This window comes from Trachurus trachurus (assembly GCF_905171665.1).
Source record: "Trachurus trachurus genome assembly, chromosome: 4".
Classification (NCBI taxonomy): Eukaryota; Metazoa; Chordata; class Actinopteri; order Carangiformes; family Carangidae; genus Trachurus; species Trachurus trachurus.
The window spans coordinates 27842162-27857991 of record NC_139898.1 but is presented as its reverse complement, the minus strand read 5'-3'; the positions used below and the strand labels follow the sequence as shown (position 1 = coordinate 27857991).

At 40.8% G+C, this 15830-nt stretch overlaps 1 protein-coding gene across 1 annotated transcript; it reads right to left on the bottom strand.

The window, feature by feature from the left end:
• Positions 1–126: 126 nt before the first annotated feature.
• On the bottom strand, positions 127–15108 carry LOC310984310 (mitochondrial adenyl nucleotide antiporter SLC25A24-like). The gene is made up of 10 exons (XM_083969493.1): positions 14629–15108; positions 10331–10457; positions 10120–10207; positions 7467–7578; positions 3811–3969; positions 3445–3597; positions 3218–3325; positions 2717–2884; positions 2480–2630; positions 127–1318 (listed from the first exon to the last, which is right to left on the bottom strand). Exons 1-10 carry the CDS (start codon positions 14806–14808, stop codon positions 1137–1139), a joined length of 1428 nt encoding a protein of 475 aa, XP_083825619.1. The 5' UTR covers positions 14809–15108; the 3' UTR covers positions 127–1136.
• Between the last annotated feature and the right edge of the window lie 722 nt (positions 15109–15830).

The following is a 15830-nucleotide window of genomic DNA, read 5'->3' as shown; positions in this document are numbered from 1 at the left end:
CAGTGAAGGCTCATGCTCACTTCAGAATAGATTAAGGTTAAAATTCACACTTTAAGATGAAAATAAATGCACTCAAATCTTACTTTTTGTGTATTCAAATGTTTTTTATTACTGTAAACACCAGAGTCTAATGAGCCAAATATTGGAAAGAAAGGCAAGAAAGAGGGAGGGAGGGGTGGGTGGGAAGTCCACAGACAACTGAGAGAAATCCAATAAGGCACATTACTCCCCTGTTCACCAACCTCACTGAAAAGGTGCCATACAGAAACACATGAGTGAAATCCATTCTCAACAAGATTAATACGTGTGTGTACATACATTATTGCACTTCAAAAGTTTCCTCAGATTTCTTATACAACTTCCAGGGGAGCTGCATGAAGCTGGAACAGTGTCTGGGATTACATGAACAATGGGACGTATCAACTTTGGACTACTTTTGATAATCACAGAGAAGAGACAGCAAAATGATCTTACTCCACTTCTCCGACAGGTGATCGCTTGGATTTCCCACCAGAATCAAAACTGGTACAATAAGGTGCTTCTTGGTCAAATATTAGAGATAAAATGTGACACATATATAGTGACGTGACATCAACAGGACCCAAACTTAAAACGAGTTATATAAAAATATTGATATTTACTTAACTACTCAAAGCAACATTTAAACCAAACAAAAAAATGTCTTTGAAATCAAAAAACATAACCTCATCAAGTGTTTTGTGTTTTCAAAAAAGTCTTGATATTCACTTCTTTGGTTGGTTGATTAAATGGAAAGTCAGTTGACCCCAACTCTCGCGCCTGAGACGCACAGTGCATCATAATCACAAGACCTGGACCAACTCCATACAGATGGAAACACTGTAGGAGTTTCATTTATCATCATCAGTGCTGCAGGACTTTTTATAAACAGCGTATTTTTTTGTGGTGGCTCGACAGTCCTGCAGTCACTTTAAAACTTCTACAGTGGCTCCACCTGCAGCTGCTGGGTCCAGATGTTGGTGACCTACAGGTAAACAAGTTCTTTACATGACAGTTTCTCCTGATACGTAAGAAAGGAAGTAGTTTTTTTTGTTTTGTTTTAGAAATACGACGTCATTTTACGCTCTGGTGGTCACAGACGACTCTGCTGCCGCTGCCTACTTCTGGATCCCGAGGCCTGAACGCATGTACTCGTACACCACGTAGCTGATGCTGACGGCCGGTATGACCTTCATGAAATTGGGCAGGATGCCACGGTAAAGTCCAAAGAATCCTTCCTTTTCCAAAATCTTCTTCACCATCAGGTTCATGGGCAGCTGCTCCGAGCCCTCCACTGAAGCTGAGAGAGAGAGAGAGTTCAAATCAGACAATAAGCTTCTCACATTTCGGTTTCTGGTCATGCTAATTTATTGTAAATACATATATTTGGACAATGATATATCTAGTTTTTGTTTATCTCCTTGTTGCAGCATAACTGAATTTAACAAACTGTCTTTCAGCTGTAGTTTTTTTTTTTTTGAAACAGGACTATTCAGATTCAGTCAGATGGATTAAATAGTCAGCTCCCATCTTATTACTTTATTACTCATTACTTTGCAAATCCAATGTTTCTAAATCAACAGAAAAAACTGTAGAAGTCTTTCGGATGAGAGGTGAAACATCTGCACTGTCCTGGAGTCTGACTGAAAAAGCACAATCTATAACTTTTATCAAAATTTATGAGCTGTCTTTGAACCCATCTTGAAGTCAAAATGTTCACATTTTTTCCTTAGCTACACCTGCTTTTCCAAGACTATTACCTGCTGTGGATGTGCTTAAAAGGATAGTTCAACATTTTGGCAAATTGGCCCATTGGCCCATTGCCATAATGCCTATAGTTTTAGAAGTAGGTTTGTTACCTTTAATTATCAGTCCAAGCTATTTTTAGAACGGAGGAGCAGAGCCGCGAGCTGCTGCAGAGGCTCATGAAATGTCTTGGTTTCCCTCATCAAACTCATCAAATACACAATCCAACAACTCCAAAACGCTCTGGTGGACAAGTTGTGACCTGCACATTCACCACGCTATGAGATAATAAGAGAACGTTACGAGACAGAGTTGTTTTCGAGGCAAATACAGAGACTGCTTGCTGAAAAACTGCCCCCGACGGGAACACGCATCAGCGGTTTTGCATGAATTTACCTCTAAAACATTTTGTTACGTTCCGTTATTATCTCATAGCGTGGTGAATATGCAGGTCACAACTTGTCCACCAGAGCATTTTGGAGTTGTTGGACTGTGCCGTTCTAAAAATAGCTTGCACTGACAATTAAAGGTAACAAACCTACTCCTAAAATCCCTATAGGATTATGGCAATGGGCTAATTTGCCAAAATGTTGAACTATCCCTTTAATAAGATGAAACATTTATACAGTATTTTATAATGTTTGTATCTTTTTAATTTTTTGTTAATATCTAGATGAAATTGTGGCAGCACTGGCTGTCTTTTAGTTTGTCGTACCTTGCGCCTGCATCCTGGTGCGAATCAGAGCCAGGGGGTAGCTGGCCAACTGGCCACACGTGCTGGACATGGTACCACAGCCGAGCAGCACCAGAATACCTGGGTTCGCTGTGTCTTTAGCGTAGTGGGACAACCAGAAGTTCTTCAAGGTCTGTGGATGGAAACACAGTATGTTGTGTGTGTAAGAAGACAGATGTGAATCAAAGGCAGATGTTTGTATCGTTCAACACCACGCACCTCGTACACAGCGAGATCTATGCCAGCGTAGGGGATGATGCCCAGAATATTGGGAACGTAGCCCTTGTAAAACGCCTTCACTCCCTCCTTCTTCAGGATTTTCTTGGCACAGTCGAACATTCCCGAATACTGTCCAGTCTTCCTCAGAGTCAGACGGGTTTTCATCACCTGAATAGACAAAAAGATCGTCAATATTCTTCACAAAGACAGCACATGAGTTTGAGAAATAAAGGCACTGGAATAATGTTTCTTCAAGGGGAAAATATCTGTATTATTTGTCAACATACAAACTTCTTTAAGCTGAATAATTATATCACAAGTCAACGGAACAGACAAATAGAAATATATAATTCTTATAAATGATGCCTCTTTGACAATGCAAACTATGCATCATACTCAATATAATGTATGTGACCCCAGACGTTTATTACTACACCAAGAATACACAGACACACAAACGCTGCCACGTGTCTCTGCTGTTTAAGCCTCATCTCCACTCACCTCCATGGGGTAGATGGCAGTTTGCGCCGAGGCTCCAGCCAGTGACCCAGCCATGAACCTCTCGTGGGTCTTGACCTTCCCTGGCTCACTGGACAGCAGCTTCTTATACTGGTGTTGATACACAGTGAACACTCAATTAGAGTCTAATCAAGATCATCTAACACGGACTTGGTAATGTTATATAAACAGACCTGAGACGTGTTCTGCCATCAGTGAAATGAATTTACCTGCTCATATGCCATAAACTTGATGGCCGTCTCGGGGGCGATCTTCAGGACATTAATGCCATTTCCTCTCCACAGGGACGCCACACCTCCTTCTTTTAACATCTGTTTGAAACCACCGGCCAGGCTGATTTTGTTGCTCTTCGTTGCATGTACCTGTAGATACATACACACACAAATAAAACATTAAACTGAATGCCATAGCTTTCAAGGGGGAAATGCCTACACAGGGATGAGAGGTTTCTACATGAATAAGGAATTTATTGTCACTTTCGTTATTTCCTTCCTTCCTTTTCCAAAGTAGTTCAGCAAATGACACAATTTAAATGCTGTAAACAACCAATAGAAAGTAAAAGTCCTATCACACACCTGCATGAAGACCTTCATCCTGTCCAGCGGGGCGGTTCCTGTTCGGGACACAGCACCGGCCACGGCTCCTGCCGACAGCTGCTTCCACCACAAACCGGTGGTCTTCTCCTCCTCTGTGAACTCATCTGGGATGGTGAGGCTGTCACCGATGTCCAGCACCTGCACACAACAACAAAACACAAGTAAATACACCTGTCAATCTATTGATATGGATAGAGGAGCCACACTAATATCAATCTGATGGTCAAAATGGACACCAAAATATACACTTACCATTTTAGCTGTCATCTCTTTCTGTACACAGTCTGAACCATCATTTTAAAATATATTCTTTAAGTGTTAACGTTACACTAAATAGCCAATTATGATTATTTGTAACTCTGTAATTCTGGCAACTTATTTTTGATTTAGTTTCATTATTTTACTGTTTTGATGAAAATATGCTTTAGACACTGTTATTTTAAATCTAGATTTCGTCAGTAACATATTCGTCAACTTTTCTCTTTTACTTTCATTTTTAAAGCTACAGCTGTCGCCATCTTGGCGCTACCATGGTTACAGTACTAGGCTCACCTCGGTAAATCCCGTTAGCATTTTAAACCCTTAGCATCCAAGCCTAGAAGGACTTTCTAAACCGCCTTTGCTAGCATCACTGTGGCTACCTGTGCGGCTGCCGCCTAAAATATTATAGATTTGCGGTTTTATTTCGAGTGGAGGCCCTGTTTGTTTAACTAACATCCAGGAGGAAGTTAAAGAGACGGGAGAGACGTGAAGCTAAAAGTTAGCCTAGCTTATCTTTTGTGGTTGTGCAGCCTGCATGTTTATATGCAGTAGTTTTCCCCAGACTTTCTCCCCTCTTGTCTAAGTAATTCCCAGGTGATTTGGGATGCAAACAGTTTCTTATTAGGTTGAGCAACAGCTCAAGCAGCTAAATCTGAAAAATGAATAGGTGATTTGTTATTTATATGAGTATCCACTTGTGTATTTAGGTGAGTATGCATGCATGTACATATTTTTTTGTATAGATACTATTTTAAATTCAATATATGTCTATATGTTTTGTTTTCAAACATATCAATTTACAATTTGTCATGTAATTATTCCTTACTGTCGTCCTCGTCTTAATAATAACATAGGCTATGTCATCTTCCAGTTTATCCTTATCCAACTGAAGGTAGGCCTAATATTTTTATGTCTCTGGATGACAAAGTCACCCATTCCTGTACATGGAAATTGTACACAGACATTGCACAAAGATTTAGACTCACAGGCTGCCTAAAAAAACTTGGGCCTTTGCTGTTGTTGAACATTTGACTGATTGTGAATTATATATCTGATGTTATAGTAGTGCACTTCAGCACAGGTGACTCACAGAATCACCTTGAATTTAAACACTACACTGGGCAGGACCAGACACACACACACACCAAGTCCTCATCCAAAATCTTGCATAACTTAGTAGTGTCCTTTCTGAGAGATTTATTACATCACTACAGGGTGTTTTAGAAAAACAGTCGTTTTGACTGTGTCATGAAACAAGTTCAAACTGAAAAATGTGTGAACAAAATCTTCTCATGAGGACACCGTTGTTGATCTAGCCTAATTCTTACATGATTTTCATGGCGAGGGAGGACAAAATAGAGAGTGGTAGGGCACCTTATACATTAGTGAGTCCAACCCAATAGCTACACTTGCATAAAGATGAACACCTTGCAACAAAATTTTAATTTCTAAATTACTTAAGAAATATCTCTGTAACACAGTTTCTTGTCATTTACTGGCTGAAACATACTCCAATACATAAACACACACACAGTATTCATGTTTAGTTATAACTATAATTGGCCGATACATTGATCCCACAGCTTTATTGTAAAGACAGTTTGCTTGGATTAACGGCCAGGTGGAAAATCAAGACTAAAGAGGTCAATACACCAACCTACCATGTCCACCTCCACTTCATAGATCGCCCCATCATCTTCAAAGTCGATGAAAAACCAGTTATTCTGGTGCTGCTGCTGCTGAGGTTGCAGCAGAGCCATGGCCATCTCACGCCTCAGGTGAAGCTGATCCAGCCCTAAATGGTCCCGGTATCGGACGGTAACCGCTCTAAACCGATCTGGACCCTGTCAGGTGTCTGGTGAGGTGCAGGGGGTCTGCAGCTCTAATCCAGCCTGAGGTGAGAAACTTTGACCATCGGCGTGAACGCTGGAGGCGATGGGAAGCTCTCACTGCCATAGATGTTTCTAACCACTGTTGCGGTGTCGCCGATGCCTCATCTCTCCCTCTCAGTTTTTTTTTTTTCCTGTTCTCGACTCCCTTCCTCTCGCGTCAACCTGTCCCAATCCCACTGACGAGCTAATCCACCCCCCACAGGTCAGACTTAAATTAGCTTATCTCGGCTAAGCTTAGCAGCCACAGGTTTATTTAACCTCTGAGGTTGTGCCAGTGAACAGAGGCAGCCAACGTCAGAGATTAGCCATTGACTAGAACTGGCATGCAACAATTGTAAATGTCACAGTATATTGATTCCACATAGCCAATGATCTACACTGGGTCTTCATGAAATGTGAAGCCATAATCATTAAAAATTAAATAAATAAAGACATAAAATGTTTCGTGGATCTATATAATGTATTATTCACTTGTTGAATTGAATTACTGACATAAATAAAGTTTTCCATGATATTCTAATTCATTGAGATGCACCTGTACATCTTAACGTGGTCACATCTGCAGTCACTGGGCAAGGCAAGGCAATTTTATTTGTATAGCCCGTTTTTACAAACAGTTTGTCTCAAAGGGCTTTACATGGCATCGTAACAACATCCTCTGTCCTTAGACCCTCACATCGACTGAGGAAAAACTCCGTGGAAAACCCTTTTAACAGGGGAAAATTGGAGAAACCTCAGGGTGAGCAACACTATTGTGTCAAAGGTCATGAAGATTTTTAAAAAATCAAGTTAAGCTTCTTCTGCAGTGTGAATCTCTTATTTCATCCCAGTAGAAACTTGGTCACATTCAGTGGATACAAACTACATGGTGCTCTTTCTCCACCTCTCTCCTCCTTTTCTCACCTCTCTCTTGGAAATGAATGGACCTAATCTTTTGACGCAGAGGTGCTGACCTGCCGCCAAAGTCCTCGGCCAAATCCTCTATCAGGTGACAACTCTCTTTCACAACTTTCCCCTTTAGTGCTGGACTGGATCTCAAAGTGAGGCCTGAGACACACAAAGGACACTGAAGGCACAGGTTGGCTGGTTTAACCACTTCACCACCTGCCCGGATTAACTTTGGCTCCTGGGCAAAACTGACTAATTTGTTTTTTCTTGGCTTTAATCACACCTATTATTCACACCTATTCATTGAAGATTATGTGTGGTTGCAAAATGGCTTGACTTGACTTGATTGTGGAACATGATACCTTTTCAACTAAAAGAAATACCTGCTCACCTGCACAACAACCATTCATGCTATCATGATCAAGACAAAGGAGATATAAACAGAAAGTCTCTCTCTGTCAATCAAACTTCCATTGGAAAGAGAATAATTTACAATTTATTTCATCTTTGCTTTTATTCAAGTGGCCGTTCTTTTTTTCTCTGTGTTTTATGGTTGTTATGTTAGGGAGTTACTGAGTCGTGCACGCCTCTTACCGTGGAGTGTTTCCAGAAGTAGATGATTTCCTGCAGGTTGGTGGCGGGGTTAAACAGGAAGTGATCCCTCCATTCATTCCAGTCCACAGACATGGTGCCGTCAATATCGATACTGTAGAAGAACAAAGATAAACAGACATTTTACATCTGGTTTAAGCTTTAGACTTTAGGCTGATAAACAGAGGTGTGTTCATCAAAAATGTTTCATTTGAAAATCTGAACTCAAGGACCAATTATTTCACACTGCTGGAGCTGGAACCAAACATGTGAAGGGAAACAATGGATTATGAGCACACAAAGCAAAACTACATTTGTAAAACTGTAAAATATTATGTAAATTTAGAGTGGAGCTGACAAGAGAGAAGACAGTTACAGCAAAGTTTCCTTGTTCTTAGATGTTGTAATTATGGTTACACCTCAAACCCTGAGGCCCCATTTTTTATTTTCTCATTAACGACATTGAATTATAAACAAACTAAGAGTTGTAAGTGACTGAAACCTCAATCCACACAGTTCAAAGTCTGCAGGAGAATCATAAAGCACAAGAAAAGTAAAGACAGGCCTTCATTTATATTTAAAAAAAACTGAGATGAAAGTGAGTTTATCTTCAAGTTTGTATGCTTCAGCTCATACCAAACACCTCTCTACTGAAGGAAACACATATACTCCATTTACATTTTACACCAGTTACGTTGCTCTTTTGCTTTCGCTCATTCATTCAAATTGGGAGAGAGAGATTTGCCTAATGCCAACAGAGCATGGTGAGAGAGCATGCAAACAGGAATTAGGCCACGAGTCGTTTAGAGCAAAGTCGTGCAAATTACCACAGAGACAAAGCGGACTCACATAAAGTCCTATTGCATAATAAACTGTCATATAAAAAGGAACAAGTCGTGTATTTCTAAACTTATTCTGTATGTTTTGAAACATAAACAAATGGAAACCGAGTCACTGCTCCACTTCTCCTTTGGTCACCGTGCTGTACCAGTGATGTCTGTCCTCAGCTGCCTCCACTGTAGATCTTTGATTTCCTTCCTCTGAGTCACTTCACATGAGTGACACAGACACACTCATCAATTACTATGTGGTTTACAGACAAATCTTTCAGACTGTCTCATCGTCACATACATCCTGCTTTACTTCTCTTTTTCACTGTGACGTGTGCAACTCTAAACTTTGTATATATGCAAATACATCAGCTCGTTTGTACATCAGCTTGCAGAGGAACAAACAGAATGAAGTTGTGAACTTTCTTGTCTGTTTCTTTACATTATTATTAGACTTTCATAAATACCCGTTTTCTTTTTTAGAAACTGATGTGGTTTTGCACAGAACTAACTGCGTGACACAGACACACTCATCAATTACTCTGTGGCTTTCAGACAAATCTTTCAGTCTGTCACGTCACATACATCCTGCCTCCTCTTTTTCACTGTGACGTGTGCAACTCCAAACTTTGTATACATGCAAATACATCAGCTCGCTGCATAAACCTGCAAACAACAAACAGAATGAAGTTGTGTACTTTCTATTATTGTCTGTTTCTTTACATTATTATTAGACTTTCATAAAAAACCTGTTTGCATTTTTGGAAACTGACGTAGTTTTGCACAGAATTAACTGATTTCAGGACGAATGGCGGCTGTCAGAGATCAAGTCTATGTTTCCCTGTGTCCACATGTAATTAAACATTATCAAGAAAACAGTTAATTCACCTTGTGGGAGAGCACATGGTTGGTCTCCCCTAAAGCAACAGGATCTGACCGACCACTTTGGTCAACAAGCCACATGATTGGATGAAGGAAACATCAGTTAAAGGAGAGCAATATTTTATCTAGCACAATTAGAAATACAGTTAGGATACTGTGAAAATACTTTAAGCCTTTATAAGCAGTCTGCAAACACTTATGACACACTGTGGCTGTAAGATACATCAGGGTCGGCCCAATAAACACAAACTTAGCTGACTGAATGACTGAGTGATGACGTTACACCATTGGTCGTTGCTCAATTTAAACACTCAATTAATGTTTAATGCCAAAAAAAGAAGTAATTCCTCTGGTTATGATGATGATGATCGATTAGCAAGTATCAATCAGTATTTATCTAAATAAATAAATAATATAAAAAGATATACGCTACATTTTGCCAATAATTCATAAACACAACTGCAGTCATTTCTAAACTGATCCCTTGACTGATGGAGGAAGTCTGTGGACGTCATCACACATTATTTGCACAAACAGCAGGGAAGTGAATTAGTATATTGACAAAAACCATGTGATTGATCACTATTAATCAAAGTGTCTTCATCAGCATTTGCAGTATTTACATATATGAGAGTTTAAGCATTCCCTGTCTGGCAGTAGTCCTGTAACATACACATCACTGAATCGTCTGCACATTAACAAACTGTCTCCAGCTCAGTCAGGCTTCTTTATCATGCACCATGTACACACTGAACCTGTTATCAGTCCTTCACACTGGTCACCACCTCAAACATTGTGAGCTCCAAACTGCTTTCTTTCACTTTTAGTGTCAGACCATGGGGTCTTTCTGCTATGATCCACAACAGACAGGAACATTATTATCAAAACCCAAGTTAAATACATTTTACCTAATTTGTAAGCACCTACAAAACAAACAGAAATACCTTTTAAGGATCTTTTCTGCATCGCCCTTGGTGATTTCTATTCCCAGATCAGCAAGCGACTGCTTTATCTCCATGAAGTCTATTCGACCTGTTGACAAATAAAAACACAGCAGCAGCTTCAAGTCATGTTTCAACATTAATTCAAATACAATTGAATGTTTATTTTTTTTTAAAAAGAAGAGGTTTTCAGGAAAACTAAATGACATCATACCATCCTTGTTTTTGTCCAAGCTCTTGAAGGTCAGCCGTAATTTCTTCTCATGCTCCTTCAGGTACTTGGTGAACTCATTAAAATCAATCCCTTCATCATTGTCTTGGTCTGCAGAGGAAATGATTTTCTGGAGAGAGAAAAAGCAGAATATATATAATAACAGTCAAGTTTCTTCACGTGATACAGTATCTCTCTACATCTGTCCACTGCTGCGTGTCCTGACCTGCTCACCGAGTGAAGGCAGAGGTTTTAATTCAGATGTGCCATGAGGCCGGTCTGCCATGTAATCCTCAAACAGCAGCTGCTCTGTTCTGCCAGTTGGTGGCAAAATAACAGAGAGAGACGCTTCTTTATTTCATCAGAACTCACTTCCTGTGTGGGAGCTCCATGACTTGGCCTAATTATCTGTCATTATCTAGCCCCTCCATGGCTTGTGTTCTGCTGCCTTAGGACTTATTTCTACTAATTTATCTCTGACTTTTGCTCTGTAAATAAAGATTGTTTGTTGACCTGGGACAATCCCAGATCAAGACAGTTTCCTTTAGTTGTCCTGCTTTGCTGTTTGTTGCACAAAAACGTGCTGATTCAGGATCAGTTCCTCAAGTGACAAGCTGAAACATTAATCTTTGTCCCTATTGAACTGTTTCACAACATTCATTAGGCAATAAGGTGATAATTATTGTGTGTAGGCTTACTACCGGCCTATCATATCACTGTGTCATAGCTGCGTGGACAGGGAGAGCTCCTGTTTTATTGCAGCTGGTCACATGCAGCTGTGACCTCCTCTTACCTTATCTCCTGAATCACAGGTAAGGTAACTTACTCACTATACTCACTAATGAGGGTGAGGAATGCAGGACTGTTTGATTAGTAAAGGTGGGACCATCCCTTCAAAGTCACGGCCCATAATAAAATAAAAAAGGTTCACCTACACATAACGGTTTGACCTTTAATACAGTTTGAGAAATTTTGCTGCACCTTTTTTTTTTTTATCACCCATTCTGCTCTGAACCAACTTACTGTTATCTTATTTATTAGGGGGAACCAGATCACTGTGATATATTCATGGTTCTGGTGATTTATTATCATGAGGGAGAAAAAATAAAGACATATGATCATGGATCGGGTCATTCCTGGGTTTATAATGGCCCTAAGTGGGTTTTTTGTTGTTGTTTCTGTTTCATCTTACAAACCTTTTTGTGTCTTTTCTATTTGCTTTATTTACAGGAAATTGACAAGAGGTTCTATAAAAACAAAAACATGAAGTGAAACAACATGTGTGAAAATAGAAGACTTGTCAGTATTCAGGGATGCAAACGGGTCAGGACCAAAAAAGAGAGGAATTGTCGTGGGGGGGGGGGGGGGGGGGGGCTCACCATTAACAATATCACAGAAAAGTCTATTTCCAGTAGTTCAACCCCAACCAAGTATTGAGTGCATATAGATGGACAGTTTTCAGAAGGCCAACATTTCTATATTAAAAATGCTTTAAAAAAATAAAAACCATTGCAATATTTCCATTTTGGAGATACTGATTTTTAGGTCTTCACTGAATGTTAGTCATAATTATTACTATTAAAATGAACTGAAGAAATAAAGACATGGGATTTAACATCCCATTCAGTGTGTAATGGACATATAGGCCTATATAATGTGTTAGTTTCACTTTAATTGAACACATTCTACATCGCGGAGGCGACGTCTCTCCTTCACCTCTGAAACGGGGCAGAGCTCCGTGGGAGACACCTGCCTGACACAGCAACGGACATGCACGGGGGGGGGGGGGGGGGGGGAAACGGCGGCGCCGTCGCACCGAATGCACGCGGATACGCGCCGCTTTGGGTAACGAGCGCGCACGTCGCGTCTACATTGGAGGTGAATAGGAAGGCTCTGGGACTGATTGACTGTGGACCACCACCAGTCTGATCAGGTCCATCACAGCACAGCAGCTGCAGCTCTGCCCCGCTGTCACATGACGCATATCAGCGCAATCTGTTTACATTAAACCGACATCAGGAGAATAATGAGAATTATGATTAAAAAAAATATATATTTGTTTCGAATTTTGGCCCCTGGATCATGATTTTTTTGGGCGCATTCTTGGTAAAAAAAAAAAATCCTCTAAAAAAAAAGACAGTTGGGATGCATAATGTGTCTCATAACAGTATACTGTGCGTCACGTTATCGCCTCAACCATGGTTGGTGAGAGCAGAAATGTTGTTGTAGGCCTGTGCATATTCTCATTTGTCCAGGTCATAGTATTTCAAAGGAGGTTAAATCGAAAGCAACTGGACTTATACTGAGTCTCCACACCAGATAGTTGGACCAGTCCCAGCCTGGTCAGATGCTACATGAACTGATGAAGCCTCTTGGATGAGAGGTGAAACGTCTTCCTATACTTTTTTTTTTCAAAGGAGGTTAAATCGAAAGCAACTGGACTTAGTTATAATAAGTAAATAACTAAGTCCAGTTGCTTTCGATTTAACCTCCTTTGAAAAAGAAAAAAAAAAAAAAAATTGTTGTAGTGAAATTTTTTTTTTGAAACGAGTGAAAACGAGCGCTAAATCGCGTATCTCGCGTATCTCGCGTTTGGTTGCGCGTAAAAGCTCGCGCGAAAAAAAAGCGTTCCTCGTGTTTGAGTGGGAAGCCCCTTTGGGTCTTCCCACCAAACACGATGAAATAGACGAAGACGCGAGGGTCCCGTCGCCATAAAAGAATCGGGTGTATTGCGTCGCAAAAAAAAAAAGTCGCGTCTACCGCGTCTCGCGCCTAATCGCGTCTTTGCGTCACGGCCTTTTACACCGCGGACGTAACGAATAAACGGTGACGGTGTGAACCAACAACATAGAACAGGACCAGACGTGGCGTTGTTTCCTCTTTTCACCGACAGCTCCACTCTCCCTTACTTACACTAACTACTGTTATTGTGGAGGCCAGAGAATTGTGGGATTTGTAGTTTTTGACCAATCGCAGGTTGTGCTCTTTCTTTTTTGTGATTTTCCTGGTTAACACATGTTTTTTTTTTTTTAGGGGCAAATGCGAGCGAAATGCTCGCCCATGGTGGGCATACGAAAATTTAAGAGCTGTCTTATTTAAGTCTTGAACACAATAATTCAACAAATTTAAGACATTTTAAGGCCTAAAAGTGTGTAATGGACATATAGGCCTATATAATGTGTTAGTTTCACTTTAATTGAACACATTCTACATCGCGGAGGCGACTTCTCTCCTTCACCCCTGAAACGGGGCAGAGCTCCGTGGGAAACACCTGCCTGACACAGCAACGGACATGCACGGGGAAAAACGACCGAATGCACGCGGATACCACGCGGATACGTCGCGCGTCAACATTGGAGGTCGGCAGTTATCAGTATAACCAGAGACAACCATGTATGAGTTCGCCTCAGTTTCACGTGATTGTCACTGTCAGCCTGTTAGAAAAACATTTTACTGACCCCAGCTGAGACCCCCCGCCCCCTCCCAAAAACAAAAACTCTTCGGATCTGAACGATTCACACAAGTCACCTAATTGGTCATGAAAAAAGCGAGTTTCGCTTTTCGGCGCGCTGTTTGCATCCCTGCAGTATGAGAACATCCTCTCATGGGTTTAGTTTATAACTGGCCGAACAAATACTCCTATAGTCTCTTTTTATTTTATTTACCTAACAACAACAGGAAATAACACAATTGCACAGTGACAAACTGAACCTGCTAGTCAGTTTGACACTATTACTGTAAGATACTTGCTGGTGCAGTTTGGGGACTAAGTGCCTTGCTCGAGGGCACAGGTCTTTAAGGTATTACTGCAGCGGGGAAAATTCCTAAACTGAGATACAATCTAATAATTGATATAACAAGCTTGACCTGCTTAAAAATGAAGACCATGTGATACAGTGGGAAAGCTCCAGAGCACATACTAAATGGATGTTCTCAATCTTAGTTTGGACATTAAAAAGCTCTCTCTTATATCTTATTCTTTAGTAGTCTGAATTAGTGACTCAGCTTTTTACTGGAAACCATATTTGGAGTAACTCAATGTGAGTGGTCAGAGTTTAGAACAACTGGGTTATTGTTTTGTTGTTCAACTAGGCTACTAGAAATAGAAAACTGAAGAGAGAGTGTGTTAATGAACTGAGGCCTGTGATTATGAGCTGGAGCTGACACTGAGGAACCAGCCTGTTCACTTCATCCAGGAATGCAGTGTTGCACTAAGTGTTTGTGTCAACTGTTTTTCTTTCTCCCGACACCACGACAGGCTTTGGCTACTGTCCACATCCGTGTCTCTCTCTGTTTCCTACCTGAGCGGCTCCTTTCTGGGTTTTGATGCCCATGGCAGCCAGACCCGCCCTCAGCTCGGACACATCCACCTTCCCATCCTTGTTGGTGTCCAGCTTGGCGAACAGATCCTCGTACAGTTTGGACGCATCTGCTGCGCACTGGCAGTCCGTGAAAAACAGCTTCCTTACGACCTGATACATGATGGTTGAAGAGGGGGAAAAACTACGCAGGCCTCCTTCTCATGCACACAAGTTGGGAAACTGGACTGGACTGCACACAGACACTCACATACACACAAACCAATTCCTGCGGTTGGCACTTCTGGTTTCAAGCAGCTGGACGGTCGCCCGGTTTGTTTCAAAGGGATTTCCGCAGCGCAGGTTGGGAAAGAAACGGTAGAAAAGTCCGGTGTGAGGAGTAATCCGGTAAATTAGCGATAAAAATGTAGGTTTCCAGGGCGCTGATGGCGGATGAGGTAGGTTAGTAGTGGTAGCTCAGAGAAAAAAGGGTGGAGAGACTCGGTCCAGGCTGCCTGAGAAGACCTCCTCCTTTACTGCGCACACACACATACACGCACACTGGGACACACCCTTCTGCAATAACACACACGGAGCTGTTACTATAAGTGTATTGTTTCATGGGGAAACTTTTATTTTGAAGTTTCCTCCTTCATGCATTGATTGAAGCTTCTACTTTCTGCCTTTTTTCTTTATTTCTTTCTTTTCTTTTTTTAAGTTGTTGTTATGGTGTTGCTACAACACACACACCCACACACATTCACGAGCGGATAAACTATACGCGGAGAGGCTTCAGATCATGTATTCGTAGTATAATCCCTGCTCCCTTAATATAAGTGGGCTGAGCTCCACGGTACAAAGTTAATGTGAGTATATCTGTTTCTGGTTCAGTGAGTCATATTCGCAGGAATCTGGCAGCTGGTCCAAAAAAAAACATGTCCAGAAGGTTTTAATTGGGGGGGACCTTTACTTTGAAGGAGAGAGATATAGAAAAGTGGATCTATTGATTGATTCAACTGGTATTTTCCCGTTAATCATCTATTTGTGCAAATCACTAAGTCTTAAAATCCTATGATGGATTTAAAAGTTTCCTAATGCAAAATTACTTATGCATATATTATGATTATGATTATGGTTATGATGATTATTATTATTATCATTTTTAATGTGCGGTGTGTGTCAGTGTCAGGAAAAGGGGTAGATAA